Consider the following 15,767-nt stretch of genomic DNA (forward strand, 5'->3'; position numbering starts at 1 on the left):
TCCATGCTGTAACCTAAGGTGCCTTACTTAAACAAAGTGCTGCTTCCAATTGACTTTGCATCACTTTAACTATCACACAAGTTCATCGTCACTATGGACTTAAAACAGAAGCTACCGGTTAGTACATTACCATGCAGGGGTTAAGCTTTAAACAATATTGTTGTTTCTGAGTATGCAAAATTGTACTGGTATGTTCACAAAACATTTGGTTTGGATTGATTTTTTACACAGCCCTAAAGAACAGAGTTTTTAGTTGGTCATTTCATAGTGTTTATGTGTGTTATTTGGTGAGAGAAAATAAGTTCTTTAAAGTTTTGACAACTGATAGAAATGAATGGTTCAATGGAATTGTTTGGCAAAGTCTAATGACCTAACCCTGTTGTTAAAACTGTTATCAGTATATTATTGTCAAGCTGTTACAATTTATGGTTATTTGAAGTTTTTTTTGCACCATTAGTCCATTAGTTTAATTTGTAATTTACATGACAAAGCATAAACATAAAAAAAGCATCTGGCATGTTGTCTTTTTTTCCCCCACCAGGCCTGTTTTTGAAAAATTCCTTGTCATTCATACTTTTATGTTCAGATTTTCAAATTGAAATGCCATTGAGGCTAGTCCTTTGCACTGTGCCAGTGTTTTTGTGAAAAATATTTTTATGGACAAAAAGTGCATGTTTTGAATAAAGAATTGGTATTTACCTTGTGGTCTTCGCCTTGCATTAAACAACATTGGTGTCATGACAGTATAAAACATAGTATGTGTATGCTTGAATCATTCGGTGTGGGGAATGTTTAATTTCCAGCTAATAATGAATATATTTGATCCATGTAAATATCTGGTTTACTTCATGGCTTTACATAATAATTGCATCATAATTGCAATATAGTTGAGATCACTGTATTTGCAGACACACTGCCCCCTGCTGGGCAGGGACGGAAAAAATAATTTCCACTCCTCACTGTGACTGCCTTTGATATCAAAGTTTAAAATGATCAAAGTTGGTTTTGATATTTTCAGTTAATGTTATGTGTTGACAACTATTGAAATAGAAAATGATTGCTTTTCCCTAACACTTGTATAGCTGTTATACCATTTTTTCAAGTCAAGTTTCCATGATAAGTACCATTTTTGGTTCGCTTATGAAACCCCTTTAGTACAACCTATATTTTATTCTCAAAACACCTCTGTACCTCAGAAATAATCAGCAACATACTTTGGTGTGGTATATTTGCAAACAGTTGTTTAATCAGCTCAACCTGGCAGGTGGTGTGACCATAAGTTGATGGAGAGCAGTAATTTAAATACACAGATTGTACTCTGAACAGATGATACTGATATACTCAGCTTATACTACAAAACTACAAATGCACCTGAGGAGAGGTAAGTCGTATTTCCTTTTTGTATATTGCACCAGTTTCACTTCTAGCATTCACAAATATATGGCTTTGGCTAATACTACATCTTTTAAGTTTGTGTTTAGTCTCATTTCCCTTTCAAACTACAAACGCCTATAAATGTAAGTGGTTACTTGCCTCCATGTGCGAAATTTAAAGGTAATACAGTAAGATGTTTTGTCATTTTACATTTAAAAAAGCAACAAAGTAGCAAATATTTGAAGTGACCAGAGATCAAACTGTCGCTACATCCTTTGTGCTGCCTTTACAACGTCAGGACGTTGCGAAAAACTTAGAATCATCGACATGAGAGAAAGAAGTACGTTAATGCAAGTGGAGTTGATTTGCAATAAGCTTTCTGACAATCAAACTGAATGTTATTTCGATATCAATTTATTTCTTAATAACGAAACATTGCTATTTAAATGGCAAAGATTGACTTTCTCACAAAAGTATAACGCCAGCACTTGAATGCAGCGTTTTTCCGGATGTGACGTTGACGCTACGTTCACTTCTCCGCCAGTGTTTTTAAAAAAGCGGCGGTTGTTCAATCGAGCACCTTTTGGTCAATACTTCGCATTAATATCCTTATCGGAGTTATCCACCACAGCAACAACACGTAAGTTGGTTATATTTCTTTATTTCCCCCACGACGATGTGGCAAACCTTTTTACAGACCATTAAACGTCTTACAAGCTTGCTAAACGTCTTTTTGCGGCGAGTCGTTGTCTATAGTGAGGTAAGCTACGCTAGCTAAGATCAGCTAGCGCTAATGAGTTTGCCAATAAGCTAGGAAGGTGGCTTGGTTAATGATGCTTCTACGCTGCTGCTGGAAGTAATCTAGCGTTAACTACATAATTAGTTCTGCAGACCTTTTCAATGTAAAGTCGCCAAAACTGCTGCAAGATTGATTAGAGCAAACTAGACATGTAGAATCTACCTCGATTTGACCAATGGGGAAAAAAACCACATGAACATGTGCATGTTTATGGACGAATGTTGTTTCACGTGACTTTCCCAGACAATTTTGGACACAACATTGGCACAGTTATTAAATACAAATATTGATATATAAACTATCTGGCTCTTGATAGGAGATCTTTTTATAAGCTCTCAAATGCGTATGCTGACTTATAACATGTGATCTATAACCTTTTATCAACATCTTTGCTCTCTTCTCTCTCTCCTTTTAAACAAAAGTGGGATTCTGGTGTTTTTTCTAAAGGTGTAAGCTCCATAACTGCACAGGGATCATGCAGCACCAGCAGTATGCAGAGGAGAGAGGCCTTCTGGGCTCACTGTGTCCTGGGCAGAAGAAGCTGGAGGGGAAGACCTTCTATCTGGACAGTGTGAAGAAACGCTCAACAGCCCTGCTTCTGGAGGCTGTATCTCTTTTAGGAGGGGTAAGCGTGTGTGAATATAAAGTCAGTATACCCGTGGATCATGTCTTGTAAACAATGTTTGTTGTTGTTAATGTACGTTGTACAATTTATACAAATTGTACAATTTCACTTTGTACAGCAAAGAATGTTTGTTCTGCTGATAAAATCTTGGCTTGTTGATTGACATTCATTAAAAAATATTACAACTAATGCTGTTATCTTGGTGAATTGGATACACACCCAGCAATTGAGGTTCAAATCAGGTTTTATACAAAGAAAGATAAAGTTCTGACAGTGATAGATGTCTCTGAGCAAAAAATATTAAGAAATGCTGTTTTTTATTTTTTTATTCTGAAGAGGGTCGAGAGTTTCCTGCACAAAGATGTGAGCTTTGTAGTAACTGGAAGCCAAGAGGTCCTGAAGGAGCAGAAGTGTACAGATTCCAAATCAGGGGCAAAGAGGACGAGTGAAGAAGCCAAAAGTCCTATAATGCAGCGAGAGAGTGTCCTCAGCAGTGACAAACGGCGTCCAGGAACTCCTCGACCAGTGGTACTAAGCATCACTGACATGTTTTAAAACCCCTTTACAGCTTAAAGGGGTGTTGGTACTGGAACTTCTCTGTTTCAGTGTCTGTGAGAAAATCAATATATTAATATTTGTTTATGATTTATTGTATACATTTCTTGCTGCATCATTTTAAAAACTGATGCAACTGATGATATAACTGAATTGTTACCAGATGCTATTTAGTGCCTTTATAAAGATGAGTATATTGTTGTGAATAGTTTAAATTGTTAGATATTTTTGTGAGAAATTATGCAAATGCTACATATAACCATTCAAAAATGAATACCTTTTTAAACATTCAGACTATTTATTGGTCTTGTCAATCACCAACTAATTTGATAATATCCAAGTGTATATTACCTTAAAGTATAAGCAAAAATTAAATATATATCTCTGCTGTATTTCTTTTCTAAAGGCTTGTGGCAGCCGAGGGAAAGCCCTGCTCGAAAAGGCCATTCGGAACAATGTAAGTGTCAGTGCAACCAAAATATGGTTTATCTTGCTGTGAGCTCTAAGCTTTTTGTGGATATTGTTGGTCTGCTGAAGAATGACATGGTGAATCTGTCTTGTAGGAACGACTGCAAGTGAGCAGTGTTTTGGCCAATGCCCGATCATGGGGAGTGAAGATCTTATATGTGGATGGTATCCTTTTTATTAATGAGATGAATGATTTGATGCAAACGTCTTATCTGGCTTGTATGTGTTTATATCTGTAGTGCAGTGAACCTCTGCTCACAGCAGATGGCACCATGTGAGTACTTACAGTAGTGTTCAATATGATGGCAGTCCAATGTGACTAACCAGATTAATCCACGTTTTTAGTATATTTTTTATTGCTACATGGCAAACAAGGTACCAGTAGGTGCAGTAGATTCTCAGAAAACCAACAAGACCCAGCATTTGTGATATGTGCGCTCTTAAGGCTGTGCAATTGGGCAATTAGTTGAAAGGGCTGTGTTTAAAAAAAAAAAAGAAATAGCAGTTTCTGCCATTGACTTTACAAACACAAAACTATTTTGTACAAACTTTTGTTTCTAGGATTTAGCAATCCTGTGATCACTAAACTAATATTTAGTTTTATGACCACAGTTTTTTATAACTGCTTCACATCTGTGTAGCATGGAGTCAACCAATTTGTGGCACCTTTCAGCTGTTATTCCACTCCAAGATTCTTTAACAACATTCCACAATTCATTTACATTTCTTGGTTTTGCTTCAGAAACAGCATAATCTGGTTAGTCACATTGGACTGCTATCATATTGAACACTACTACTATGTTTCTTTCTGTTCTGCTGTGTCTCACTGATGCCGCCTGAAGATGTCTGATGCTAACCAGTATAGAAATTCTTAATCACCCAACACTGTTGTTCCTTAATGTTGTATCAGATGTCCTTTTATATTTGAAACAGTTGTCTCGAGAGAGCATCAGTGCTATGCACAAGAGGCCGGAGGTAAGATGGTTGAGGTGTATGGCATTTCACGTCACCAGACATCCAAATCTGGTCAAATCCTCCTATTAAAATATAATAAACTTAGTTAGAGTTAATAATAAAACACAAAACAAAAACTGTTAAAACTGTGGCAATATAATGTAAACCAGCCTTTGCTCTTAAATATTAACAAGTCCGTTTTTGTTCATTTTTATTGCAGAGGACTTCTACCAAACAAGGTTCTCATGTTGTCAAAGGTAAGTTTATGTATATTTGCTGCTTATCTGTTTATTTCCAAACAATACTGTGGTTTTGTGGGTGTTTTTATTTTATTTTAATCTGTCTTCTTTGTTTCTCCTGGTCAACAGCTGCACCTTTGAGGTCTCCATATCTTAAAATTGAAGACTTGAGCAGGTGAGTTTGATCCCTCATTCAGTGCAGTTCTTTCGTTATTTATTTTCTCTCTAGCAGAGGGGAGAATTTAAATACAAGTGTAACAGTACACTTGGGAAAGAACAACTGTTCCCTCAAAAATATCCTCAAGCCCTAAGGGAATTGGCTCTTTAGCTGCTAAATGTTCTACTTCTGTTCATCAGCTATTTGCTAACTGTTTCTTTCTACTGTTTGCTGCTGAGCAGATAGTTCACAGTGGGGTAGTAGAGCTTTTCTGTGTAAAACAGCTGCCAGTGAGAATGAACCAAAACCGTGAGGTAGCATGCAAGCGTGAACAGCCAAACCATGAGCTGAAAGTTGCTATAAAGTTTTGCAAGGCTGAGGGAAGCTGCAGATTCAGGATTCTCTGCAGGTTCACTACAAGCAAACTCATTTACATTGTGAAGTTGTTTTCACGTTTGCTGGTGTAAAATATTGATAATGGCTGCTTTGATCCTGTGAAAGACTACCTTGAATTCAGCAAGGCAAGGGGAAATTTTTTTCAGGGCTGCCCAGGTCCATGTAATGGTTGTTTAGTATCAGATTAGATCCTTTTTTGCAGTTCATGCATAATGACAGTGACACAACAATGAGTGGCGTGCCATGTCCCTGTGTTTCTGCCCTTCCTACCCCACTGGAAGCTAGTTGTGGAGGTTTGCATTTCAGCCCGGATGATTTTTTTAATTGAGGAGTCCCGTCGTGTAACGTGACAAGCCCCCCTCTCAGTGGTGCCACTCCCCGGGAGCCTAGAGCTAAGCGGATACGATTTCTATTCGATGAGGTCTTGCAAGCTCCACTGCCTGTTCCTGCAGGGGATCTCTATGTGCTAACAGGTCTTTTCATTCGCCCTCTCATTTCAGTTAATTGGAGTGCTCTGGCAAATGTGCGTAGGCCACTGCTGGGAGAAAACCCGTGACATCTGAAACATTTGAGTATTAGCCTAGCTAGGGTTCATGTCAGATGTGTGATCTCACATTCAGTTCTGCAAAGTGGATTGAAATATTTTGAATTAGAAAATATGTTGATAATGGTCGTAATATTTTCCAATCTGCATTCAGATATCTAGTTTTATTGTATTGTAATTTTGTTTGTTGATGTATAACTTTTTTAAAGCATGAACTTTTTTGATTTGATTTACTTTTTAAAAATTAAATCCTGTTGTTTTGTCCTCTAACCACCAGGAAATACAAGCCCTTGCATATGCAGTCTATGACCTTCCCCACTCTGTGCTACTCTGGCCGATTTAGTCCCTTTGAATCTCCTCCTCCTCGATTTGAAAAGAAGACAGAGCCAGAAGAGAATAAAACAAGGTTTGTTTTACAGCAGTTATTTTGCTGGTACAGGTCATTATTTTACCAACAAACTGTTGGTTTCAAAAGCCTTTTATCCAGGATTTATCATAATTTTGTTTATTTTTTTTGTAAATAAGGGAGAAGAAGAAAGTTAAAAGCAGTGTTCAGGACAAAACTCCAAGCCCACTCAGCTGTGGCCCTTCACCTTGGCGGCCACGCAAAAAGGACCTGTCTTACTGTGAATGCTGTCATCAACCCTTCACTAATCTGGAGGAGGTGGGAATCTTTAAGAATTACTTTTGTTGACAAATAATTGTTTTGTTTTTTTGTTGCATTTGTCTTTATTGTTTGTGTTACATATCAGTGACCTGTTTTCTTTGTTGGGACTCGCAGCATTTGCAGTCTGATCATCACCGTGCATTTGTGCTGGATCTCTCAAACTACAGTATGGTAGACCAACTTGTGGCTGAAATGCTACCGGGATTCAACCCCAATCCACCTCAGTCAGAGGAAACCGTGATACGGTGAGCGGTCATTGTTACCCAGCAGTTTTCCTAAACGTTTCACTTTTTCTCAAAAAAAAAAAGAAAATAAACCCATTTTTTTTCTGTCTTATGTGCTACTGCCAGGACATGGTGGCTATTTCAGCAAATATGACAGGTTTTCTGTGTTTAAATTAAGGGATTTTAATATTTTCTATGTATTCCTCCTAGACCACCAACTCCTCTGCCCATCTGTGAACTGGAGACTCTCACTGATGCTGAGACGGAGCATGCTGTCCAGGCCCTGCAGAAACAAGGTTCATCCTTCAGTATTCTCATCTCCAGCCCTACTAAGGGTCCTCTTCCATCTGGTCCCGCCAGCCCATCACCAGGAGTTCAGATTCCCATCCCAAATTCACCAGCCACTCCTGTGGACATCCAGCCTTTCACAGCTAACACAGACTGCCAGCTCCCTGACAGCCATCCTCACGCTTTAAGTCCAGCCATGCCTGTTTTGGATGTTGAACGACAAGCCAACGACTCACCCAGCCGGCAGCTGGATACTCAAGGTCTCCCCCCCTGTCCATCCCCTGACCCTTACTCCCTGCCTCCGGTTCTCAGCCCACAAGTCCCTTATCTCTCACCACACTGCCTGTATTCAGACCCTCCTGTCCTCAGTCCTCAACAGTATCCTGTAGAAGATCCTGTGGAAGAACACACTTGTGAAATGGACACTGCAGAACGTGTCTCCACCCCTGTTTTTTCCTCTGTGGCTTTGACAAATGAAGGAGTAAATGGCTCAAACCAAGAACGTTTTTTCCGATTCAAGGAGCTCACGTGGTCCACCGGTGGTTTGGAGTGTGCCCCGCTGTTGTCAGGTCTGTTGTCTTGTTCCCTCCCTGGTCTGTCAGCGACTGCACCAAACCCCAAAAAGCGCTCAAGATTAGCCAGCCCCCATCACAGCCGGAGCAAAAGGAAGAGGATTACAGCTGAATGTGGCTACAGTGGGCAACCTGCCAAACCAGAAAGTGACATTATGGCAAAACCTGAGGACTGTTCGTTATTAGATAACCTCTCTTGTCAGACAACGCAGTCCTGTCCTAACCAAGAGGTCTCAACAACAGTTTCTACTGTGGAAATGTTTGGTTCAAAGCAGACTTTTACTACATTTTGTGTTCCCACTGTACAGAATTTCACTTGGACATCAAATCAAACAAACATTTTAAGTCATGGTGGCACTTCTCTTGCTCATCAGCCAAGGACTTGTGATCCTCCACTTCAGTGCCCCAATTATAAATCTCACAGTGCACTTTCCAGTCAAGACTCGCAACGGTCACTATCCCACTCTACCTCAGTGTGCATCGAGTCAGCCCTCATCCCAGATTTGGACGGGCTGTCTCATTCATCATCAGACTCTGACTGGGACTGTGGGCTGCTGTCAGGGCTGGGACAGAACTCTGCTGCTCCACTTTTGTCCGCTGAGCAGAGCTGTGAGCTCAACCAGGAGCTCCTCCACACGCCGTGCACCTGGATGCACAACACGAGCTACGAGTCACGTCTGCACACTGTCCTTCAGCCTTCGAACCCGGCGACCTCACTGTGTGGGGATGAAATGGACCCCTCAGTGTTTTCCAGGACTGTGGTGCAGATTGTTGAGGTTCAGCACTGATGCTTATTTTCTTTTAAAGAACTTGAAGAACCACTACCTGGAGTACTCTGGCAGCTGTGTATCCTGCACTTAAGCTCATCAAAATAAGTCAATGAAATATACACTGAATAAATATTTAAAACTTAGTGCAAACTAAAATGTTATTTTTAGCTATACAGATGCAGATTTTTATTTTTTACTTTTATTTTTTGTTGCAGTAGATGTTACTTAGGGGATGCTGCATCTTCGCTTGAATTTGAAGAGCATCCATTATCATTTTTCCCTCTTAACCCCTAATCCTCCTCGTGTACAGAACCCTCAGCAATATTCTGCATGTCATGCTGACTGCAGTCTTTCAGCAGCTATGTCCGGGAACACATGGTGGTATTGAGAATTTAATGAGGCTTTTCTGAAGGGGGCATTACTCAATTACTGTAAGTGCTGCGCCTGGATCGGATCCCACTCGCGCCGGTGTTGATGAGGCGTTGGTGGAGTGGAGCACTCGCACAACCTGTGAGACAGAAATCTGTCCGATTAATGTTAAATGGCTTTTTTTGCCTTTTGAAGGTTGGCCAAAGGACTGGCTTTGTCAAGGGGAGGCAGCTGCTTCACAGTAGTGTGCTGCAGCTACAGTGGAGTTTATCCACTGTAAGGTCACCTACCATTAAAGATGCATCATTATAGACAAAACTCAAAAACCTCATGTCCAAAAATCACACCAACTGCATATATACATGGACATTTAAAGTGCACATGCAGAATATAACCTTTAAAGAGATGCCACACTGGATTTAACTATGTGGAACATGAGCAGTTCTCTTTAGAAAATGTGAATTATTGTACAGTGTTTTTAAATAAATGATTTTATCAATCAACATTTCCTGTTCATAGTACAGAAAAGGTTGTTGCTCAGGTAAAGTAAAGTTTAAGGAATACTTTACCCACAAAATGACACTTTGTATATCAAAGGTTACTCACCTGGTGTTACCTTGAATTGTTGAAGAAAAGTGATTTCCTCATATGCCTCCATATTGAACAAAGAATCTGAAAATGGAGAAAATTTTTAAAGATATTTTAGTGAATGGGATCCATGTTTAACAACAAAAACGAGACTGTAAACATCAGTTTACAAACTCTCACAAAACTCATGCAATACAGGTCTAATTTATCCTCTTTATGTACTCTTTAAAACATTTTTGCCACTATCCTCTTTGTCAGTGAGAGTCCAAACTAGTAGCGTGGCTGCACAAGTGTGAGTAAACAATAAGTGTTAATATTTCATTTCTAAATCGATTGAGGTTAGATTTCAATTCAAAGTGTTTTTAATGGTAAGATTTATCGAAACTACATGGAAAATGGTGAGCATACGACTAGATAACTTGTTAAATGCAGCCCTTACTTGTTTCAGTTCATAAGATTTTCTCAGATTTCTGATCCTTCGTTCACAGTGGAGCAAAGTTTTCTTTAAGAACAACAGTGTGAGTAGTGATATCCACATCTAACTTTGCAGGTGAAGTTTTCCTTTAGGAACTGTATGGGTATGCTGAGGGTAATTTTTCCTGTTGTCTTAATAAATGCTGACTCTGCTTGTAGGCTATAAGAGAGCTGGATGGGGAGGGCAGGATGAGGCAAGGGCAGCAGTGGGTCGATGTGTCCTGTTTTGCTCATCAGCCCAGCTTCCAGCTGACAAACAATATTTGATATCTCATCTTCAAGTACTCGTTATGTAACCTCAAACTCTCCGGATCTGTTGGAATGAATGGAGCCTTTGTATGGGTGGCCCTGCCCAAAACCAATTCAGCTTGTCACCAAAGAAAGGAGACCAAACCTATTCTTTCACTTTCACTTTTTTTGTTGTTGTTGTGTACTCTGTAGACTTTGTTGGAAAGGTGAAAGAAATGTGAACTTTTGTCTTGAGTGGGCAGTTTCCAACATAAAAGTAGCAATATCACAGTGCAGAAATACTTTGCTCCAAGTAAAAGTCCTGCATTCAAGATGTTACTTTGGTAAAAGTGCAAAAGTAAAAGTACTCATGCAGAATTGCACATATGAGGAATGTATATTAGATTGTACTAAATTATTGATGCAATAATGTGTTTATCACTTTAATGTTGCAGCTGGTAAACGTGGAACTTATTTTAATCACTTTATATATGGCTGGGTAGTTTAGTCTTTAATAATGCATCATGATTTATCAGTTGATTTATATTTTGCATTAATCTGAATCAGCAAAGTAACTAAAGAGACTAAATGTAGTGAAATGAAAAGTTCTGTATTCCCCTATGAGATGTTGTAGAGTAGAAATATAAAGTGGCAGATAATGGAAATACTCAAAGTATAAATTTATAATTTAGCACAGATTCCTTCAAGAAGTACCTATCCAGGAAAATCAGGAAAGCAATCCTCCACACTCAAAAAAGAAAAAAATATAAACGGGGAAGGAAACATTAAAAAGCCTTTATTATAGTATCTTAATCCCTAAAAAAAAAACATGTTTTTACTACTATAGGACTTGTAACACAACAACAGGTGTGCTCTCACCTGTATAGTACCAACAGCCAATAGACAACATTTCTCATTCCTTTCATATATTGAGATATTATCTCATTCATTCTGGAAAACGGAAAATATTTTTATTTCTCAAGTGGATGCGTCTGAACTGATTATAGTTCTGTTGGTCCTAGAGTTGTTGATTTTTGATCCGGCTGCTTATATGATATGACGAATTAAGAAATGAAAGCAGATTAAAGTTTAAAGCGACTTATCAAATGTGTCATGCAGTTGAACCTGCTACTTTCCTGTAAGAATTCAAATTGATCATAATTCTGTCAGTAATAACATTAAATTTATGCTTCATTCTGTGTGCTATCACCTTTGGGTAGGTAGACCTGAGTTTTGGACCATCAAAGAGCGTGGGTGGGCCCGTCAAGCCCCACGTGCTCCTTGTTTCCACGGCTCCTCGCGCAGCCTCATTGCTTCAATCAAGCCCAGTATCTTTTAGGCCGTGTGTGTATGTGTGTGTGTGTGTGTGTGTGTGTGATCCCGCTGCTGAGCTCTGTGACACCGACACACACCATGCTGCTGGAGCCGAGCAGAGGAGCCTCATCAGGGGGCTTTTAACTCGCGACAGGCGGGAAGGGGAGGGTGAGAAATGCGGGCGCCGCGTTTAGAGGAACCCCGCTGTTCTGTTTGTCTTCACTGTCAACAGCAGTCCTACTGCAGCTCCGCTCACAGCTCCGATCAGTTCATTTAACGGCGTTGCACCGAGGAAATCCCTGGGACTATGTGAGCATCATGCTCGCTGTGAGATGCCTGCTGTTCGCTGCAGTGTGTGCACGGTGCGCCGTGACAGGTAAGACCCTCGGACGCTTTTCATCCACATTATCCTTTAATTTCTGTGATGAAAAAACCCCGAAATAATTTATGTTTATCATTTCGATCTGTCTGAGAACTAGCACTGTGTAATTGTTGCATGGCTGCCAGCAAGCAGCTCGCCATCAGCTGTTGAATCCTGCAGAAATAAGATATTTAACGTCAATTTTTTTCCGTGGCTTCTCATCTCTGCCTGTGCACTGAGCCTCCTCTCTCCTCTTCTGCAGGTTTGAGGGAATGGGTGAGTGTGGAGGGAATGCTGCCGCCTGCAGAAGAGGTCGTGCAGCCCAAGCGGCTCCTGCATCAGATCCACTCCGAGGAGGAGCTGCTCCACAGCCGCCTGGACACCCGGGTGAAGAACCACACAGCCGGTGCACAGGTGAGCTCAGTCTGCACCTGGGATTTCTTTTCACATCCATAGTTCACATGTATTATTATTTCTCATGGAAACTACCCCCTCAAGGCAAACACTAAGCCTTGCATAGTTCAGCTTAATCTTCCTTCTGTTTGATCTCTGATTGCAATCATTGCTTTTGAGGTTACATTCTGACACATCAATCTACCTAAAATCTAAGCCTCTTCTATTAAATCGTGAACAAAGCATCCCCATATTCATATTTCATTGAGAATGGCTGGGTGCCTCCAAACAAAACGAGATGAAAGTCCAGTTTCAAAGCTCTAACAAAGCCAACGTCCTCTCTAGAAGTTCTCACATCATTGAAACTTAAAATATATTAAACAGAGAATGAGTTGAAGTAGAAAGATAGGAATCTCTGTCTGTTTACACATTTCAATTGCGTATGATTGGAGGATAATGCTGTTGAGATGCATCTTTTACATCATTTTAGACCTGCTGGATACACATTTTAAATATTCATTTTTTAGGAATTATGTTGTTTGATAGTGTGTCTTTAAATGTGCTGTTTTCTTGATCAGGTTTTTATTGCTTTCGCTATATGCTTTAAAGATACACTCTCCATTTGTCCAATACTATTTTCCCACATGAAAACAACAAATATCTGGAAAGATTACAATGGGAAAAAAACTTTCCTGCATAATAAATAGCTAGATAGATGAGTGAAAAAAGCTAAACAGGAATTGTTTTATTTTCTAAAACTCTCTGGAAGCATCAACATCTCTCCGTCAGGACCTGATTCACCCATTTGTCTTTTCTTTTGAGGTCATGTGTCTGTCACCTCCACATGATGCCCAGCTTGCCCGGGCCACAACAGGGCAGGAAAAAATACTCCTCCTCCGACCTCCCCCTCCTCCAGCTACCTCCTCCTTTCCAGTCCATTAGATTATATTTCACACCTCTACCTGCCCTCTCTCGTTACCCTCACTATAAACACTGTGTGTCAGTCAGCTGAAGGCCTGTCAGTGGATATGACACAGGTCTGACCTTCAGCTAGCCTCTGTGGGCAGCGTGCCGTCTCGTGACATCTCCGTTCTGAGACTGGACGAGTCCTCTGAAAGACGTGTGCTTGTTGATTTCCATGGAGAGTGCTGCCACGCTGCAGAATGTGAATTTAGATCCGGTAGAATCAGCAGTCAGAGCCCCTATAACAGCTGTAAACTACACATTTAAAAGTAAATTAATCCCAATACACACTGATAACATTTTGTGTGATTTGATATAGCAAATTCATAATTTAAAAAAAGTGAGTATCAAAGTATATGGGTTGTCATGAAGATTTTTATGTTAGTAATGCTTTTTAAAAATGCTCCTCAAAGTGTCAGTAGTTTTGCTGCAACCAGAAAAAAATACTATTTTTTCCCCCCGCTAGACTTAAAGTAAAAATGTTAAAGATTCTTAATGCTTTTTATGGTCTCTGCTAGCATTGCAAGTAAGTAATTACTTTGGCTGAACAAACAAAGAACAGAGCATCATTACAGATGAAAAAACTTCATAAATAAGTGAAAGTGAAAAAGAGATCCGAAAGCACACCTGCAAGTACAATGTGCGAACCGAGGATCTTTGAGATCGTAACTTAAAAGCTGCTGTAATAAATATTTTAAATAAGCAATGGGTCAAATCACTGTGTGTAAAGTGAAAGGTGTCACTGGAAACTGGGGAAACCAAATCTAATCTTCAGCTGACTCTGCAGTTCTCAGTTCATTGGAGTGTTTCAGCAACTTTCATCTGATTGTTTTTAGTTTTAACAATCTGAAACGTCACTATCGCCGCTCTCATTTTTCTCATTTTCATGAGGAGGAATCTGTACACTACCTGTCAATCATACTGACAAATTTAAGACTAGCTGTTGAACATAGTGGAGCAGATATTACCTTTGGAGACCAAACAAGTGTTAAAAGTGGAGTTAATATTGTCGTAGAATTTATTTGAAGATGTATTAAAATATCAGACATTGCAGTTTAAATATGCATCAAACATGTTTTGATAAACACACTGATGAAATCTGACCAACAGTCACAGTCTCTTTACAGGAAACTTCTGCTTGATTGAGATATAAACAGCTCTGATTTAGGAAATCACACTGAATCTGTTTTTGGTACTTGCAATAAATCCCGCACAAGGCTGCTATTCGAATCTACCTGGTCGTCAGTTGTTTTCCTTTAAAGATTTTCTACAACAATATTAAACATTTCTAAGTTAAGTTTCTGGTCTAAAGAAGAACAAAAATAGCTAAGTACACTGTTTGGTCCTTGTTGCTCATCTAACAGGTAGTGTAATAAAATAATGTTAAGGTTATATCTTAATATATTAATATTAATACCTTTCTCAAAAAATTCCCCAAAATGTTTGGTTTCTTGGCTTATTTTGTTTGTGTTCTTTTGAGTTCAATCTATCAATGTTTTAGTCGTTAAAATGTAAAAAAAAAATGTTTAAAAAAATCAAATATTTTGCATTTATACTTTTAGTTTAGTAACATTTTTTTAAAAATATTGTCATCCTTTTTGTGTATCAACTAAATTATATTATTCAGTGTATTGAGCTGAGAGATACTCTTTTGATGTGCCGATATAGGAGAAATGGGATTTTATGCAAAAATATATTTTTTAAAATGCAGTAAAAAAATCTCCAGCTGATGCAGCTTTCTTATCTCTCCTCACAGGCACCACTGTGGGCTTTTTATTGTACAGTGTATGGACCCAGTGGAGGTTTAGATTGATACTAAGTGGTTTGCAGAGAGTGCATGGCAATACTAATGAGACCTGCTTGGCCAGTAAGCACTGATGGGGGCCACCACAGAGCTCTGTCTCATAATGTGGATGAGGTTCACCTTGGAGCAAGGTTAGACAGAGCCGACGAGCCCCAACACCCAGTTTTATCCTAAAAGCCTCGGGGATGGAGGAAGCTGCCTCGCCTTCAGGGAGAGCTTACTGGAATAGGACGCCTCTTTGTTACCCGTGGCTTTGTTGCTTTGGGCTTTATGCACACTTAAACTATTTCATATTGAACATCCACCAATCTCCTTCTCTCCTCCACCCTCATCTTGTTATTTTCTGTTGTATTTTTTCCTGAAAATACTTAAAAGATTAGCATGTCATTTGTTGTCTGGCACCAACATAATGCAGGGATGTGAATTAGAGCTGCATGGTTTATTAATCTAAAAGTAAGCTTTAGACATCCAAGTACTTATTCATGCTTATTTTCTGTTTGACTGCGTCTTCGTATTTGTTTTTCCACCAGTGAACTGACGGCCTGGCCTCTTTGCAGAGCCGTGAAACATACACAAACTAGAACAGAAGCACAAAAATTATTGCATGACCTAACTTAAAAAGATTTAGACATTTTCCTTGT

The 15,767-nt window shown here is 39.4% G+C and overlaps 2 protein-coding genes across 2 annotated transcripts in view; both read left to right on the top strand.

The window, feature by feature from the left end:
* The first annotated feature begins 1,928 nt into the window (after positions 1–1,928).
* Positions 1,929–9,506, top strand: dbf4b (DBF4 zinc finger B). The gene is made up of 12 exons (XM_059324013.1): positions 1,929–2,014; positions 2,621–2,798; positions 3,135–3,326; positions 3,760–3,810; positions 3,917–3,986; positions 4,732–4,796; positions 4,996–5,032; positions 5,144–5,189; positions 6,389–6,517; positions 6,637–6,775; positions 6,893–7,023; positions 7,213–9,506. The coding sequence occupies exons 2-12, from the start codon at positions 2,649–2,651 to the stop codon at positions 8,648–8,650; spliced, it is 2,448 nt and encodes an 815-aa protein (XP_059179996.1). The 5' UTR covers positions 1,929–2,014; positions 2,621–2,648; the 3' UTR covers positions 8,651–9,506.
* Positions 9,507–11,671: 2,165 nt separating this feature from the next.
* adam11 (ADAM metallopeptidase domain 11) overlaps positions 11,672–15,767 on the top strand; it is a 33,110-nt gene continuing 29,014 nt past the window's right edge. The window contains exons 1-2 of the mRNA XM_059324120.1: positions 11,672–11,981; positions 12,229–12,380. Of these exons, the coding sequence (XP_059180103.1) occupies positions 11,924–11,981; positions 12,229–12,380 (210 nt within the window). The 5' untranslated portion in view covers positions 11,672–11,923. The remainder of the gene's footprint in view (positions 11,982–12,228; positions 12,381–15,767) is intronic.

The sequence above is a fragment of the Centropristis striata genome, chromosome 21 (assembly GCF_030273125.1).
Source record: "Centropristis striata isolate RG_2023a ecotype Rhode Island chromosome 21, C.striata_1.0, whole genome shotgun sequence".
Taxonomy (NCBI): domain Eukaryota; kingdom Metazoa; phylum Chordata; class Actinopteri; order Perciformes; family Serranidae; genus Centropristis; species Centropristis striata.

Excerpts from the sequence above, each read along its gene's own strand:
- dbf4b (XM_059324013.1), top strand. The coding sequence starts at position 2,649 with ATGCAGCACCAGCAGTATGCAGAGGAGAGAGGCCTTCTGGGCTCACTG. Across the intron at positions 2,799-3,134 it reads CTGTATCTCTTTTAGGAGGG|AGGGTCGAGAGTTTCCTGCA; the intron begins GTAAGCGTGTGT and ends TTTATTCTGAAG. Across the intron at positions 3,811-3,916 it reads AAAAGGCCATTCGGAACAAT|GAACGACTGCAAGTGAGCAG; the intron begins GTAAGTGTCAGT and ends TCTGTCTTGTAG.